The sequence below is a fragment of the Phocoena phocoena genome, chromosome 19 (genome assembly GCF_963924675.1).
Source record: "Phocoena phocoena chromosome 19, mPhoPho1.1, whole genome shotgun sequence".
Taxonomy (NCBI): Eukaryota; Metazoa; Chordata; class Mammalia; order Artiodactyla; family Phocoenidae; genus Phocoena; species Phocoena phocoena.
In genome coordinates this window covers 47,285,659-47,301,722 of record NC_089237.1, presented here as the reverse complement: position 1 = coordinate 47,301,722, position 16,064 = coordinate 47,285,659, and the positions used below count along the sequence as shown (strand labels likewise).

The 16,064-nt window shown below is 45.3% G+C and overlaps 1 protein-coding gene across 1 annotated transcript in view; it reads left to right on the top strand.

Annotated features, from left to right (window-relative positions):
* Positions 1–16,064, top strand: part of SMG6 (SMG6 nonsense mediated mRNA decay factor) — a 235,560-nt gene that overhangs the window by 49,189 nt on the left and 170,307 nt on the right. Inside the window, exons 9-10 of the mRNA XM_065897653.1 lie at positions 1,403–1,464; positions 8,934–9,079. Coding sequence (XP_065753725.1) covers positions 1,403–1,464; positions 8,934–9,079 — 208 coding nt within the window. The remainder of the gene's footprint in view (positions 1–1,402; positions 1,465–8,933; positions 9,080–16,064) is intronic.

The following is a 16,064-nucleotide window of genomic DNA, read 5'->3' as shown; positions in this document are numbered from 1 at the left end:
CAGCAGGTAAGTGGCAGAGGTTTGAGGGGTAAGTTTTTCACCACCTTCCTTTGCATTCTAGCCCAGGCCTTGCCACTAACAGTGGCGGAGCCCTCGGCCATTTATTTTGTGGCAGGTCCTCATCTTTCCCTTCTGTTCATGGAACCCAGTGTTCCCTGCCCTGACTCACCTCACTATAGAGACAGGTTACTTTCCATGAAGTATCCTTTTTAACTACAGAAATCAGAGTTTTGTCTGGTATTGCTGATTAAGTGTAATTTGTTTAAGCAAATATAAAGACTGAAGATTGTTTGCAGTTTGTGGTTGAAGTCATTGGGGAGGTGAGAATGCCCTCCTTTCCTCACACCCAGCTTCCTTGTGAAATTGGTGGAACTGCCACAATTTGAATGGTTTTCTGTTTTGCAGGGGTGTAAACCAGAAGAGTATTTTCCTCTTGGGCACAGCATCCAGGGTGCTGGACTGTTCTTGCCCTAACCACCACCTTGAGATCAAAATCCTTTATCTGTCTTCCCTGTCTGGCTACAGGGCCCTGAGCATATTGCTTCCAGGAGACCAGGGAAGATGACAGGGTTTGGTCTTTAGATTATTTCCACTTTCTTTGGAGTTGAATTTTTTTCCCCTGCCTTGTTTTGCTTAGAGGAATGTATCCCCTAAATTTTGATAGAAGTAGATTTTCTAGAACCTTGAACTGAGATTGAAAATTCGGTAGCTCGTGGCTGTGAGCCAGATGTGGCTGGCAAACGTGTGCTTTTGGCTTGCCTAATGTTTAAATTTTTTTTCTTTAGTAGCCAACATTTAAAAGCCAGAGGATTTCACATAACCCCAGCTTTCAGTTTTTCTTTCAAAGAAAAGAAAAGAAAAAAAAAAGGAAAGGTTTGAACTTTTATTTTCAAAGCTGGAGAAGTACAATTTGATAAGCTAGTTAGTGGTGGGATTACCTTACCCTTGGTTACCAAAGAAGAGTTGTTTTTTGGGTAGGTAGAAAAACAGCTCATAAGAAGGAGAAGGGACTTATCCAAGATCATCATCATCCCTGTCCTGTACTTGTCAGTGTTTCATTTCCGTCATTATGGGGACAGAGTGACTTCTAGATGGCAGAGGGTGACAGCCATCTACCCAGCTTAGTTGGAATTCAGTGCTTCGCTCCCTGCACACAGACACTACTGCCAGCAGGGGGTGCTGTCCGTTCACCGAGCCTGCTGTCATCTTGGCTCAGCTGAGCAGCAGCTGTTGGGCATGGGCTCTGGGTCTGTGTGAGAGTTTGGGCATGTTCATTTGGTTCCCATCCCTAGTGCCCACCCCTTAGACCCTGGCCAGGTTATTGTGTCACTAGGGACTCTGTTCAGTGACAGGAAACTGGGGAAAGTTTAATTGTTTTCTCCTCTCTTTTTTTCCCATGCAGCTGAACAAAAGGTTCATCCTCAGTTTTCTCCATGCCCATGGGAAGCTGTTTACCCGGATTGGGTAAGTGTGCAGGATGTTTATTTTATTTTCCTACATTACAAGTCATTTTGGAATTTAATATTGTTAGCAACTAGACTGTGTTTGTAACTGAGGGCACAGGGTGTGAATTCTTAGGGGCCTCCAACTTCTCTCCTCTTCCCTTCACTCACTCTCCTACTGTGCTCATGAAGTTTGGGAAATATTACTCTCCATCCCTCTGGCTCCCCCTTCCCTACCTTTACTAAAGCCCCCTTTTAACCACAATCTTTTCCCAGCCCCCACCCCTAATCCCTCTGGGTTTCTCTTTCCTCTGCCTTCCGGCTCAGCCCCTAGTGAGCTCCGCAAGGAAGTCATGCTTAGTCCCTGGGTGCAGCTGCCAGGGGTCCTCCTTGGGGGAAAATACTATCCACTAATTTTCCCTTGAAAATTAGTGGACAGTAATTTCTTTCTTCCAACATTTTCTCTTCCTTCGAACCATACCCCTTCCTCCTGTGCTCAGTTTCCTGCACCATATTGCTGACCTCAGTAAATGCTAAGACTTCTCTATGGTTTCACCATTCACCACGGGTTTCCATATAAATCTCAGGGAAGGTGGTTTCGGTGAGACCCTGTTACTTAATCCATTAAGTCTCTGGGAAGAGATCAGGTTTTGAGTATCCCTTTGGTGGATCCGAGTTTCTCCTCACTGTGTAAAGCTGGTGCCCCTGTGCTGAGTGCCTCGTTATTCCAGGAGAGGAATGGGTGGCAGTGCCCTCAGGTCGTCTCTGCATTTTAATATTTTCTGAGTTGGAGGTTTTATTGTGAACTACCCTTTGAGGTGATTTGCTTTGGATTATAGTTCCCCCAGTTGTTGTCAGTGTTTGCCTTTCACTTTCTTTTTTTTAAGATTTTAATTAATTAATTTTTTTGGCTGTGTTGGGTCTTTGTTGCTGCGTGCGGGCTTTCTCTAGTTGTGGTCAGCAGGAGCTATTCTTTGTTGCGGTGCGTGGGCTTCTCATTGCAGTGGCTTCTCTTGTTGCAGAGCACGGGCTCTAGGCATGTGGGTTTCAGTACTTGTGGCGCGTGGGCTCAGTAGTCATGGCTCGCAGGCTCTAGAGTGCAGGCTCAGTAGTTGTGGCGCATGGGCTTAGTTGCTCCGCAGCATGTGGGATCTTCCCGGACCAGGGCTCGAACCCATGTACCCTGTATTGGCAGGCAGATTCTTAACCACTGTGCCACCAGGGAAGCCCCTCCCTTTCACTTTCTGTCATAACCTTGTAAGTGTATCTGTAATGCTCTAGAAGGTTTCCTTAGTGGGAGAAGCTGAAAAGCTTTGTCCTGCTTGAAGAAACACGGTTTGTGGATGGTAAACTAGACACTGTACCTTTTACATATTCATTTGTCATCAGCCTGGGCAAGAGTGACAGGGATGGCTATAGTCTTGATTTTGAAATGACTTGGGAAACTTGGAGTAGTGCCAATAGATGCATCTCTACCAGCAGAAATAAGTGTGACGTGATTTACTCAGCAAAGTAAACTAGGTGCATCAGTAACAACCCCTCACCCCACCCCCATGTCAGCGTTTTTGCTTAAGACTGTTGTATCCCTAGTGCCTGGCATGTAGTAGGTGCTCAGTAAATATTTGTTGTAGGAATAAGTGAATTATTACAAGAAATGGGTAGATTGTGAAAGACTGGAGAGAAGGATCTAGTATTCTATGGGTCGTAGTAGGCCAGTCAGTAGTGAGTAATGTAAAGTTGCAGTTTCAGGGTGGGTGCAGTTTCAGGATTATTATCTTATAATAAGAAGATATTATTTCATAAAATAGCACATCATATCAGAAATACCACTGTACTGCACTTAAAGTAGGTGCTATGGTTCCTTATCTCTTTATTTCTTTTAAAATTCTCATTTAAAAAATCTTTTTTCCCCCTTACTACCTTTCTAGTCAGTATTTTCTCCTTTTTTCTTTTTCCTGTGTTTATTCTTTAACTTTTTATGTACCCCATGTTTGCCCTAAGTCAGGATTTCTCAACCTCTGTACTGTTAATATTTTGAACCTTATAATTCTTTGTTGTAGGGGCTGTCCTGTGTAGGATGTTTAACAGCATCCCAGGCTTCTACCCACTGCATGCCAGTAGCATTCCTTCTCTTCACCCCCAGTTATGACAATTAAAAATGTCTCTAGACATTGCCAAATGTTCCCCGCAGTGCAAAATTGCTCCTGGTTGAGAACCACTGCCCTAGGTATTTCTTAGCTCTGTTAGAGACTCTTGGGACTAAAAAAGTTATAAATCTTGGTCCAGAGTATACGAATGTTTAGGAGATATATATATATATATATATATATATATATATATATATACACACATACATATACACACACACACACACATATATATATATATTTTAAATCAGTTTAAGCATTAGTTAGAACCTTATTTTTTCCCCTTTTTAAAACTCTCATATTAAGATATTTTGAAGGAAGTTTGAGAAAGGATCACAATAATGATTAAAAAGCTAGAAATTGATTTCTGAGAGGACAAATTAATCTTTAAAAAAATAAGGTAGGGCTTCCCTGGTGGCGCAGTGGTTGAGAGTCCGCCTTCCGATGCAGGGGACGCGGGTTCGTGCCCCGGTCTGGGAAGATACCACATGCCGCCGAGCAGCTGGACCCGTGAGCCATGGCCGCTGAGCCTGTGCGTCCGGAGCCTGTGCTCTGCAGCGGGAGGGGCCACAGCAGTGAGGGGCCCGCGTACCGCAAAAAATAAAAAATAAGGTTAAAAAAAGTTTTATTTGGAGACAGCTGTTGGGGGTACCCTAACTGTGTTTAAATGTTAGGGTCATAACCAAATAGTTTTGACTTCTTTAGGATGACAGCAAGAGAAAAATACAATAGGCTTATGTTGCAGCTGGAGAGGTTTGGGTTAGGTGTAAGAAGATTTCACAGAGGGAAGACGTTCAGGAATTTTCTTCTCTGGAAGCCTTTGCGAGCAAATAGATTATCTCATTTGTCAGAGGTGGTTTGCTGTGGTCCAGATTATTTTTCAAGATCTCTTCCATTTCTGCATATAACATATTCTGTTGGCAAAAAGATAAGGCCAGTCTAGTTGCACCTTCATGAACAGCGAGTCGTCGTAGTGTTCATATGAGGAAAATGTACGTAAATTCTAGGCACCCCAGCCCCTCGGTGAGTACTCCTCTTGTGCTCTCCTAGAGGTAAAAAGAGAATTGAGCCCCATATTTATTCTGGAAGGCAGAAACAGCAATAATTTTTCTATTGGAAAAAAAGAAGTATAGAAGTCTGTAAGACTAGAAAAGCAATGAGCCCGAGCCACACACAACAACATGGACTGCTGCCTAATTACCAAGAAGATGTGAAATGTGGGAGGCGTTGAAAACGAATTAAGAGTGAGGAGATTGTAATGGGGAGCAGCTGAAGACACATCCACTGTCCCGCCTGCCTGCTGAGAAAAGCCCCCCGTGGCTCTCCCAGTCTTCATCTTGTCCGTGCCCCGTGTTCTCCGTTGCATCCGCGTACGCTTGAGGGCCTAATGTGTGCAACGCTGGTCTCCTTCCTCTCAGCAACCAGCGAAAAAGAGGTGCGGAGTGTTAGATGGAATCAAGTGCCAAAAAGAGTTTGTTTTTCTCCGCTGACTAGTTCTAAGACCTCGAGAGGGAACAAGTCAGAGCCTCTGTGGGCTCTGGTTTCCTTATCAGTAGTTTAAATAGATGATCTCCAAGGTCTGTTCCAGTCCTTATGTTCTGTAGCACTATGACTTTTTTCCCCTCATTGTTACCCTGTCAAACGGCTTAGTTGTTTTGTTTTGTTTTTTGCTACTGGTTCGCTCCTATCTTGTTCAGTTTTTAAAAATTAAGGTGTTAAGAAAAGTTAGGGAGCCTGATTCTTTTCTGCAGAGAATGTTGTCTGGCCCAGCTGTGTTCCCCAGCATATGAGAGGTTGGGTCCGGCCCCGTTAGTCACTATCTGAGTCACTCACGGGTCTAGGTCCCAGTATTGTCTGAAAGAATGGTTTCTTGAAACTACCATTCAAATGAGACAAGGTATCTCTGGAGATCACTTCAGAAAGCAGTCACTTTAGCCAGCGAAACTCGTATCCTGAAAGTGACCGTACCTTCTGCAGCTTTAAAGGATGGGGCCGGAATCCTCTCAGGCTCAGGAAGGGGAATAGGTCAGGGTGCCGTGTGGCTCCTGACAGACACTGGCTTTCCCCGGGAGAGGCAGATCAGACCTGTGCTCAGACTCCTCTGAGAGAGGTCGGGAAGCCGGCAGCCTGTAGACTTTTGATTTGTGACAAACAGAATAATTTTGCTTCCCATTACAGCCTAGGTTGAAGTTACCACTTTAGTTTTTACTTGCTTGCCGAGTCATGCTATTTGCACAGCTTCAAGATCTCTTGGAATTCAAAGGCTCATGTTTATTTTGGACTCTGAATTGTTAAGAATATAATGTTTGTGTCTTGATTTTTTTAAAATTATAAATGTATTATATACAAAAGCCAGAAGTATTCATTGTAGGGGAAATCTTTTTACTATATACAGTGCTTATTGTAAAATATTTAGAAAAACCAGCAACAAGAAGAAATAAAAAGTTATTCTCACTATCCAGAGACGACTATCTACCACTAACACTTGGTGTATATTTTATCTTCTTTTCTATACATCACGCACACACATTTTCTTATTTATTTTCTACAAATATGTATAAAAAGGGATCGCGTTAAACTACTTTAAAACTGTCCACATTTAATATATGTTGGACTTTCTCCCACATGATTAAAAAATCTAATACAGCTTTTAAAAAATAGAATTCAGTTGTATGGATGTGCCATTTTCATCATCGGCTGTTGTTGGGCGTTTTAGCATGCTTCCAGTTTTGGGCTGTTATAAATTGCCGTTTTTTTATGCTTTCTCTCCTCTTCCTCTGCTGCTACTACTGCTGCTGCTTCTTGCCTAAAACTTTTACAATTATTACATAAGTAATATATAAAATCTCCTTATAAAAGTATAACATTCTTTTCTAAAATTTCTTTCAACTCTCCCCCAACCCCTGTGCCTTCCAAAGAGATAATGCCGGACATCAGGTTATGTATTCTTCCAGACCTTTTTACTATATTTACATACTTACATATGTAGCCATAAAAACCATAATTTTATTTTGTGGGTTTTTTTCCTAAACAAATTGTATACTGTCATTATCTCAGTTTTAGTATAATTTTCGTTCTGCAATATGGGGTGGAGTGAAGAGAAAGAAAGAAAACTACTCACAGGTAACTTGAGGCCAAAAACAGGCATCATTTTGGTTACGAAACTGGGCACCAGAAACGCTGTTATTGAGCTCTGAGGAAGAATCTTTTATCTGTGTGTCCTTCAGTTGTGGCCTAACAAAACTGATTTTTGTCTGAGAATGCCATCTTTCCTCATATCTCAGAATTGAAGTTACTCTAACTTATGCATTTGATTTTTTTTTTTTCTTTCGTTTTAATCATGTTGAACTAGTTGAAAGGCGAACGGGGGATTTTTTTTTTTTAACTTTCGAAAAAAAGAAGATGTGGACATTTGGCCTGGTGCTCTTTTGAGACTTCATTCTGACCTAGGGAGTGTTAATGGATCTGTTTCAATTCCCATCCAGGGAAGAGGCTTCCTCAGACACAGCCTCGAAGCAAGACTGTCCCACGTGACACTTCTGTCATGTCGTTCTGTGTTGGCTCTCTACCGCCTTTCAACACGGAGACACATGGCTCTGAAACTTGCCCAGTGTGGCTGCTTTTCAAGCAGAGTGAACTCTGCTATTCTCGTAACGAGAAGTGCTAGCCCCCCTCCCCACCTCTACCAGAAAGAGTGCTGCACAGTGTCAAGATTTAAAATGAAACCTTTGTTATAGCCCATGGGGAAAAATGGATCCAGTCCAGCCTCAAACATATCACTGTCTGCCATTCCAAACTGACCAAGAGTTTTAATGGTTCTGAAATATTTTAGAGGGGGGGTGAAAGAGTGTGTTTCGGTTGTTTTGTTGTTGTTGTTGGGTGGTGGCAGTGGCATTTGAAATGGCATGTGGGGGGAAGAAAGCCTGGCATGTTTTGTGCCAATGAAAATGAGGGCAGCTCAGCAGAGAAGGGCACTGGAGTATAAACTGTAATTGACCCATAACTGTGGCATGACTTCTGGGTACTAGGAGGTCAGTCATAGGAGTTGCCTCCAAGGGCAAGGAATGAAGATTGCCAGGAGGCCAGAAAGCTCTGGAGTTTTCTGACCTGAGGAAGGTACTACTCAGCGGGGAAAGGTTCAGGTGAAAGTAGAAGCACCTTTCCCTAGGACTTGAAACGGTTTTGCATCTTTTGAGGAGGATTCCCTTCCCTGTGGCTTTCCAGAAACTATTTATTAATCCAGGCTGGAGCTCTCCCTCACCCCACCCCACAGTGTATCACAAGCAGTATGTTTGTTTTTGAGGGTGGGGGGGCGTTGAGGATGGATAAAAGATACTCTGCTGACCACGAATTGTTCGGCATGGCCCTAAGGCCCGTGTGCCTGGTTTCTCTCTCTAGCACCAAGTTCAAATTTGCTTTTTATTTCTGAGGACTTCAGCTGTGGTTTGTTCCTGTTGCCAGAGGAGCTCCAGGCATGCACCACTGTTTGTGGCCACTTTTGGCAGGCATTGGTTTGAATGACCTCTCTTTAGGAGCCCTGGGTCACTGGCTAGATTTCTACCTCCCTACATTACAGGCTCTTCCTGTATTGGGAGTGGCAGTTGGCCAGGGCATTATATTTCCACTGGCCTGAAAACATACAGACCCTGATGAGCAGAGGCTTGTGAGAGGGAGGAGGACAGCAACACAGGAAAGACTGAAACAGATCATCAGGGCCCTAGGTCGAGGGATTCTTCCAGGGGAGATTTGGGATCCTCAGGTGGAGCGATTAGTGTGAGAGTCCCTAAGTAGACGGCAGCAGAACTGCGTCTGGTTTTCTGAAGTAAAGCTTCGAGTGAAGAATCTTTAGATTCACGTACCTCTTCATAGAATATGGTTTTCATACCAGAGAGTTTGGGGAATATGCCAGTCTTAGAGCTTAAAGGAAATTTGTTCACTATTTAGAAAAACTGATTGTTTCAGAGAGAAACTTTGATTTCAACTTGAATCCAGTTATTGCCAGAGGTTAGGAAATAGCATACCAAAGCATGAAAACTCATGGCGATTTGTCCAAAAATTGAGTTATTTCCATCTCTAAACTCTGAACTTCTTTCTCTTAAATTTGTTCACAACCTTAGGGTGCTAGGAAGGTTTGTGAAAGTAGCAAAGAAATGTCCTAGGCGTTAGCCATCTGCTTTTCCGGGAGGGGGGAGCGCAGAGAGAAAGAGAGAGAGAGAGAGAGAAGAGAGAGAGAGAGAGAGAATGAGTGTGTGTGTGTGTGTGTGTGTGTGTGTGTGTGTCTGTGTGTGTGTACGCCGAGTTCTCTTGGGGATGTGCCTCGCTGATGGGCTGGCTGTATTTGTAGGATGGAGACATTCCCTGCAGTGGCTGAGAAGGTCCTCAAGGAGTTCCAGGTGTTGCTGCAACGTAGTCCCTCTCCTATTGGAAGTACCCGCATGCTGCAGCTTATGACCATCAACATGTTTGCTGTACACAACTCCCAACTGAAAGGTAAGGAATGTCCAGTTTCTTTATCTAGACAGATAAAGATTAATCTAGCTTCTTTCCCATGCTACCATACCACTACACAGTCCCCCCAAAACACACACACACACACACACACACACACCCTTTTCCCCCGTTGCCTTTCAGATCTTTAATTTACTCTCTGAAATCTGTGTGACTCTCTAGTGCTTGGGTGGGATGGTTGGAGGGAATCATGGGTATAGAGCTTAATTTGCAAACCCAGAGATGCTGTTGCACATCTGGCCATGCTAAAGGCAGCAGCAAGGCCTTTTGGAGGCTGCAGACCCAGAGCCTCTCCCAGGGGGGGAGGCATTGCTGAAATGTTTCATTGCAGAGACCATACGCTTGGCAGGGATTGGGAATAGCTGTTTCTGGACTCATGTACCCTGTTTGTTCAATATGGAAAAGTCTAGTTCCCTATGGGATATCCCTTGTGGGAGTCTGCCAGGGAGTAAGAACAGAGAATCGATGAGCTTTGGTGACTCAAATCTGGAAGCACAAAAATCACCAGGCCCAGAATTTGGCAAATGTACTAGTGTGCATTCCGAAATGCTTTTCTGAACACTGGGGGTTTTTTAACATGAGGTGGGGGCTGGGGTAGGAGAAATGGGGGGTGGTGCTGATTGGCAGGATTTTTAAATGTTCTGATGACCAGGTCACAGTTGAAGGATGTTACCGGATCCCTCCCCTCCCCTTCCCTTTCCTCCACCCCACTGAGGTAAGGATGATGGGGTTTGACTTGATGGAAATCTGTAGCATGGAGGTGACATTATTTTGTGTGTTTGTTTGCAAAGGAGACTTGGTCCTTGCTGCCAAAGAATCATTTCAGAGCACTGGCAGAGAGTGTCTGGTCTCAGGGCTGGAAGCTTATCATCTGAAATGCCAAGAAGCGGGAATTACCCTATGGAGAGTCCGTTGTAAAACAGACCTGGTGTTTCTGGACAGAGGATCACTAGTTCTTTCATCGCACCTTTGCTTAGTGATTTCTCACTCCGAAGTTGATTTGTTTCCCTTCCCATTTGTATTTAGGTTATGCTTCAGCCTGCTGCAGGGGGGTGTTCTCCCCTGATGAGCGGGTATTCTGCACTTTCCCTTGAAACTTGGCTCCTCCTGGGACTCTGCAAGGTCCTCTGCTAGTTTGCCTGGGTTTTCAATCACATCTGAATCCTAAGGGGTTTTCTGCTTTCACGCTGCCTGCTGCAGCACTTAGAATTCCCAGAAGAAGGTGAGATGCAGAGGCTTAAGTGCCATTTTGAACTTGGCTAAATATTCCCAAGAACAGTTCTGAGGAAGCATGCAGTCCTGAGGGGCAGTGGAGGTTTCCAGGAAATGAGGAAATAAAGTTTGTAAAGTGTGGTGAGGCCGTCAGTCCAGAGGGCAGGGAGATTGATCCCTTCATCGTTACTCCGCTGGTTGGGCTACCAAGTGGGAAGCTCACTGGACTCAGGGAATGGGGCCTCCCGAGGTGCCTTCCTCTTCACTTTCCTGACTCCCTCTAACAACAGCAAGCTGCCTGTCACAGGGCTGCAGCCTCTGCCAAGGCACTGTTCCTGCATCGAGTGACCTGGAGGTGGGGATGTAAAGACCCCGCAGCTCTTGCCTGTGGAGCATCTGTTGTCAGCAACTTCTGCTCCATGGAAAGGAATACGTTGGCCCTTTCATAGGCCACCAGTGAGTCCTTTTCCTGGAGCTGTTGTAAAGTAAAAGTTAAGAAAATATGGGTGAAAGGAAGGTGAGATGGTGAGAACAGAGAAAGAAGGAAGTAAGTGGTTCCCCTTTTGAGGCCAGGGTACTTTTTCTAGGACTCTTTTCCATGGTCGGTCATAATGAGGACCTGATAGCCAGGAAGGACATGTCGCAGGCCGTGCGTGAGACCCTACCACCGGTTCTGGCTTTGTCCTGGCGCTCACCTCCCTGGGGCAGCTGGGGCTGAGAGGAGTATGAGCTGAGGTGGTCAGAAGCTCCCAGGGTGTTTCAGGGAAAACAGCCTGGGCCACAGGATATAACACTCAGCCAGGACAGAGCGCTCTGCGGACGTGCTGCCAAGTCCCCGGTGTGTAGCTGAGGCGGCCGTCCAGACCCCACTGTGTGGGCTGCCATTGGGAGAGGGGTGAGCAGAGCACTCAGCAGAGCTGGCTGGTGGGAAGATGCGCTTTTCCATTTCCCAGCACATGAGTCATCTTCTCTGGGCCCCTGTGCTGTGCTTGCACGGACAGTGGCAAGAAGGGGGTGTTGTGGCTGAGCAGCAGCATCTGTGCCGGGGGTGGAGAGGGAAGGGGGTTGGGGAGAGGGTAAAGATTTAAATCCTTCACTAATCAGCAGCAGTTTGAATCACATTTTTATGAGTAAGGAAGTGATAAATCAGCGCTGAGTGTTCAGCCCCCAAGTCCCGTCAGCCGGTGCCCTTCTGAAGGCTTCTCTCCAGGCCAGTCTGCTTGCTGTCGGAGTCGCCACCCAGCCGCGGGACCCTGGCTGTCTGAAACCAGGAAGCAAGGGCCTGCTGCTGCCTGGCCCTCCCAGGTGCTTGGGGTCTGTGGTGATTTGGCAGTCACTGCAAGTTACAGAACATCTGGGCCATCATTTTTCTTTCCGTTCCTTCTTGGACGTGTCCTTCTGGGTGGGTGTTTGCATATGTCAGTTCCTGGACTCCGTGGAGAAGGAACGTTCCAGCCTGAAACAGCGGTGATCTGTGGCCCCCCAAAGCAGTCAGAATCCTCTCAGTCTGTGCTTGACCCTTCCCTGTAGATGTGGTACTTAAGGAGGGCAACAGGGACGTCCTTACTAAAAAGTACATCCTTTGCTGATGGCTCTGATTCTTTTTTGTGTGTGTTTGATGCTACCCTTGCATAAGCCCTCTTTTCAAAATACCAGTAGTCCAGGGTGGAAATGATACCGTTACAAACACTTTAGTGTGATTACTTTTCAAATGTGCTTTCCTTGGGGTCAAGAGACATAGAACTGTTTTAAAGCTTTGGACACCTCACAAGCCAAACGGAGGGGAAAAACTTAGATGGTGGTGAATGACAGGCATCTTTCCCCTTTTCTAGGTTATAGTTTTTCCTGGAGCTCAGGGAGGCAGAGGTTGTGAGATTTGTCCCCCTTCCAATAAGGGAAAATGAGTTTTGCCACATCATTTAACCAACTAAACTTTCAGGTCTCAGCAGTGATCTTAAAACTCATAAGTTCAGGGCTATTGGTGGGGATACCTTTATCTCCTCCCCTCATATGGGCCCTATGCAAAAAACCTACTTCAGTGGGACTACAGAGAGTCTAGAATCCTAATACCTACACTGAAGTGGTTGGGGACAGATAAATTGGGGGGTGTTTGGGGCCATGAGCATGGTGCCTGGTGTTTCTTAGGCACTCAGTAAGTATTCATTGAATGCATGGATGAGGAAGGCCAGGTTCTGGGCAGGCCAGCCCTCATTGAACAGTGTGTTTCCTTCCTGGCCTTTGTCCAGAATTACCCTTTGGCGAGTGATGGGTGGTGGTGAGATAGGTGGTTCCCAGAGTGATGTCACAGTTGGTGATCTCTCTGCAGCATTCCTGAAGGGAGAAACGGGGCCTTCTCCATGTGCCTCAGCATTTAACACTTCAGTAGCCATCTGATTGGCTGATGTGGTGCTGGAGGGGGAATGGTTGATCTCAACCACAAGCACTCTAAGAATTTTAATTTTTTAAAAAATTCTGTAATTTAAGGAAATAAAACTCTAGTTTCTTGAAGAGGAATAATTGAAGCAATATTTGTGGTAGGGCATCACTGAAACCCCATTGCACCCCCCATCTGTGCCCAATTTGCTCCAATATGGCCCCCTTTTTTTCCCCCTCTTTTTCTCTCCCCCTCTTGCGCGCTCTCTCTCTCTCTCTCTCTCTCTCTCTGTCTCTGTCTTTTTAAAAAATGTTTTATAATTCCTGGAATCAAAACCATCTCAGGCACACACTGTTTTATTTTACTGTATTATTGGATTATACTTCCTATAAATCACTGGATGTTATTCATTGGCCACCACTGGAATAACTTCCCTTTTCTGTGCCCTGGCCCCCTCTTTTTCCCCCTCTTTTTCCTCCTCTTTTTCCTCCCCTACCAGTTCATAGAATAGGCCTCCACTGCAGCCTTGCAGAAAAGCCCTGGTGGCAGCAAGAGGGCACCCAAGAGACACTGCTTGTGCTCCCTGTTCTTAGGGAACATTTAGGGCCTGGGATTGAGGCAGGGCTAGGCTGGCATTCCTTTCTTTATCATTTATGCTTGCTTTTATGGTTTGTTAGTAACCCTGAATTGCGGGAGGTGGTAGGAGGGAGTGCCACATGCATGCCTCCAGAGGGATAGAGAATCGCAGCTGTTAATATGGGACAGATAGAGCTTAACCCCAGTGTGTGGGATGCTTGAGATGGGAACCACACACCTTCACGCTGTGGTTGTGTATGCAGGTTGACTCCGGTTGAGAAGTTCAGTTCACAACCAAAATGTCTTTGTCTGTGGCATATAACCACCTTAGAGACCTACTAAGTAAAGCAGTTTGCTCCTCTGTGACAATTCACTTCTGTCTGACTCTCTTAGCCGAGCAGAATATGTGAAGTGCGTAATCCTCTGCTTGTCAGGACAGCTGTACAGGAAATCCACCTTTCATAAAGGGCTAGGCTTGAGTTTAGCTGTGTAAACCGCCCCTCTCCTTCCTCCTTGTCTATCCCTGGTGGTAGAAGCCCTTGGGCTCTTTCTCCTCAAGGATCTGTGTGGGTAGATTTCTACAGGTAATCAGCACTGCCTGACCTTCGTTTTCAGGACTGCTCAGTTTAGAGCAAGTAAACGAAGAAACAGCCAGCTTGGCCGACAAATTATGTGAGAGATAGGTTCAGAGGTCAGAAGAGGCAAGGCTTTAGGAGGCAGGCCAGGGGAGGGTGCGTCCCTTAGCCATGCCCTCTATCCCTCTGGGGGAGAGGGAACTATCAACAGGTTGCTTAGCACGGACTGCTTCCCTCCGCATTCCCTGGAAAAGAAGAAAAAGTTAAGGAAGTGAGTTTGTCAAGGGATCTTCCTATCTTCCCTATTCTGAATTCCAGGGTCCTTGTTGTTTTCAGAATGAATCCATTACTTTAGGCTGAGGGAGGAGAAGCAGTTGTGAAAAGCTAAAGAAATGAGAAAATTCACTCATATCAATGAAATTAAGCCTCTTACCATGTCGGCTGACGAAATGATTTCTGGTTTTGCCCCAAGGTGATTGTGTGGTTTGGTGTCCACGGCTGCTTTGCCTTGCAGTGCAGAAGTGCAGTATCCGATGGTGGCCTGGTCATTAACGTGGGCTAGAAACCTCATCTCTGTTGCCACTTTATAGCTTCTCAACTTGATTTTTTTTCCTCCTGGATGGACTTATTCTGAAAGGGAGACATTATTAGGGGTTAGGGTTGATGCTGGCAGCAGGACTTCCAGCTCCCTTTTCTGAACTCTCTCTTTAAGCTTTTCCCGAGGAGTAAAATTATAAATTTACGGAGGGCGCGGGCCAGATGTGTGCTATTTGTTGAACACACAGGGGAAATGAGTGTGTTCTGGGGATGGGGGTTAGGGGGAGTAAGTTGTACTTTGGACCCTAACCAACTAAATGTTGATCTGGGGAAGAATTGTAGCTTTCAGAGGTAGTGGCCAGTAATGACAACAACAGAACAACACTGTGATAATACCTGATGACATTTTATAGTTGCTACATATGTATTCTCATTTGATTTCTCCCATCAGCCCTCTGAGACAGGTGGGACAGATATTTTGTGTCCTATTCCATAGGTGGTGAGAAATATACCAGAAAAGTTGAGTAACTTAAGCAAGGTTGCACAGCTAGTAAATTACACCTTAAGGGTCAAGCCTTCTGTATGAGAAGGCACACGAAAATTTCTTTGGACCTAATTGAGACAGCTAAACAAAGCAAGGAATCCCACCCCGCGTCCCCTCTCCCCCCGCAATCTGAGCAGCTGCTGTTCTTTGATGAAGAAAGTGATCCTTGAGTCTGATCTGAAAAGAGGAACAGAAGTAGAAATGAGGGAGTTGAGGGAGTCAGAATTCTCCTAAGTTGCTTGAAGCTCAACTGGAGCCACAGGTAATAAGCTGGCAGAAGGACATGGTTTGAGCAAATCAGGGTTGTCTGGGGTCCATGTTTACCACTGTCATAGGTGAGGGCACTCTCCCCTCACAATGGAAAGCATTTTTCATGACCAGTTGGTAAAAGAAGTGTTGAGTCTTTCTCTTGCTTGGGATATGTAGTGTCTCTTTAAAATAAAAAAGTACTTTTAAGGAACATTGTTGCTTATTTTCACCATCTTTTCTAGTATCCGCCTTGCTTTTTGAAAAGAGGTTTTTCACATGCCGTTCTTTTTTTTTTTTTTTTTTTTTTTTTCGGCACGCGGGCCTCTCACTGTTGCGGCCTCTTCCGTTGCGGAGCACAGGCTCCGGACGCGCAGGCTCAACGGCCATGGCTCATGGGCCCAGCTGCTCCGTGGCACGTGGGATCTTCCCGGACCGGGGCACAAACCCGTGTCCCCTGCATCGGCAGGTGGACTCTCAACCACTGCGCCACCAAGGGAAGCCCTCACATGCCATTCTTAAGTGAGACTGTGATTCTCTTTTTGGCCTGAAGGGAAGGTGGGTATGTCATTCATACTGAAAAGGGTATGAAAGTATAAAATATTTGAAAGAACAATAAAGTGAATGCACATACAGCCAGCACCTAGGTTAAGAAATAAAATATTGTCAGTACCTCAGAACTGTTCCCTGTGTTTTTCATCCTCACGGTAGTTCCCTCTCGCCCTTGCAGGAGCCATCATCCTGACTTGTGGAATTAATTCCTTAGCTTTTCTCTATAGTGTTATCATCTAAGTATTGTATATACCTCCAAACAGAACATAGTTTGCTTTTGCTTGCATGTAAATGAAATCATGCTAATAATATTATTTATATTCTTTTTTCTCTGGCTTATTTTGTTCCAGG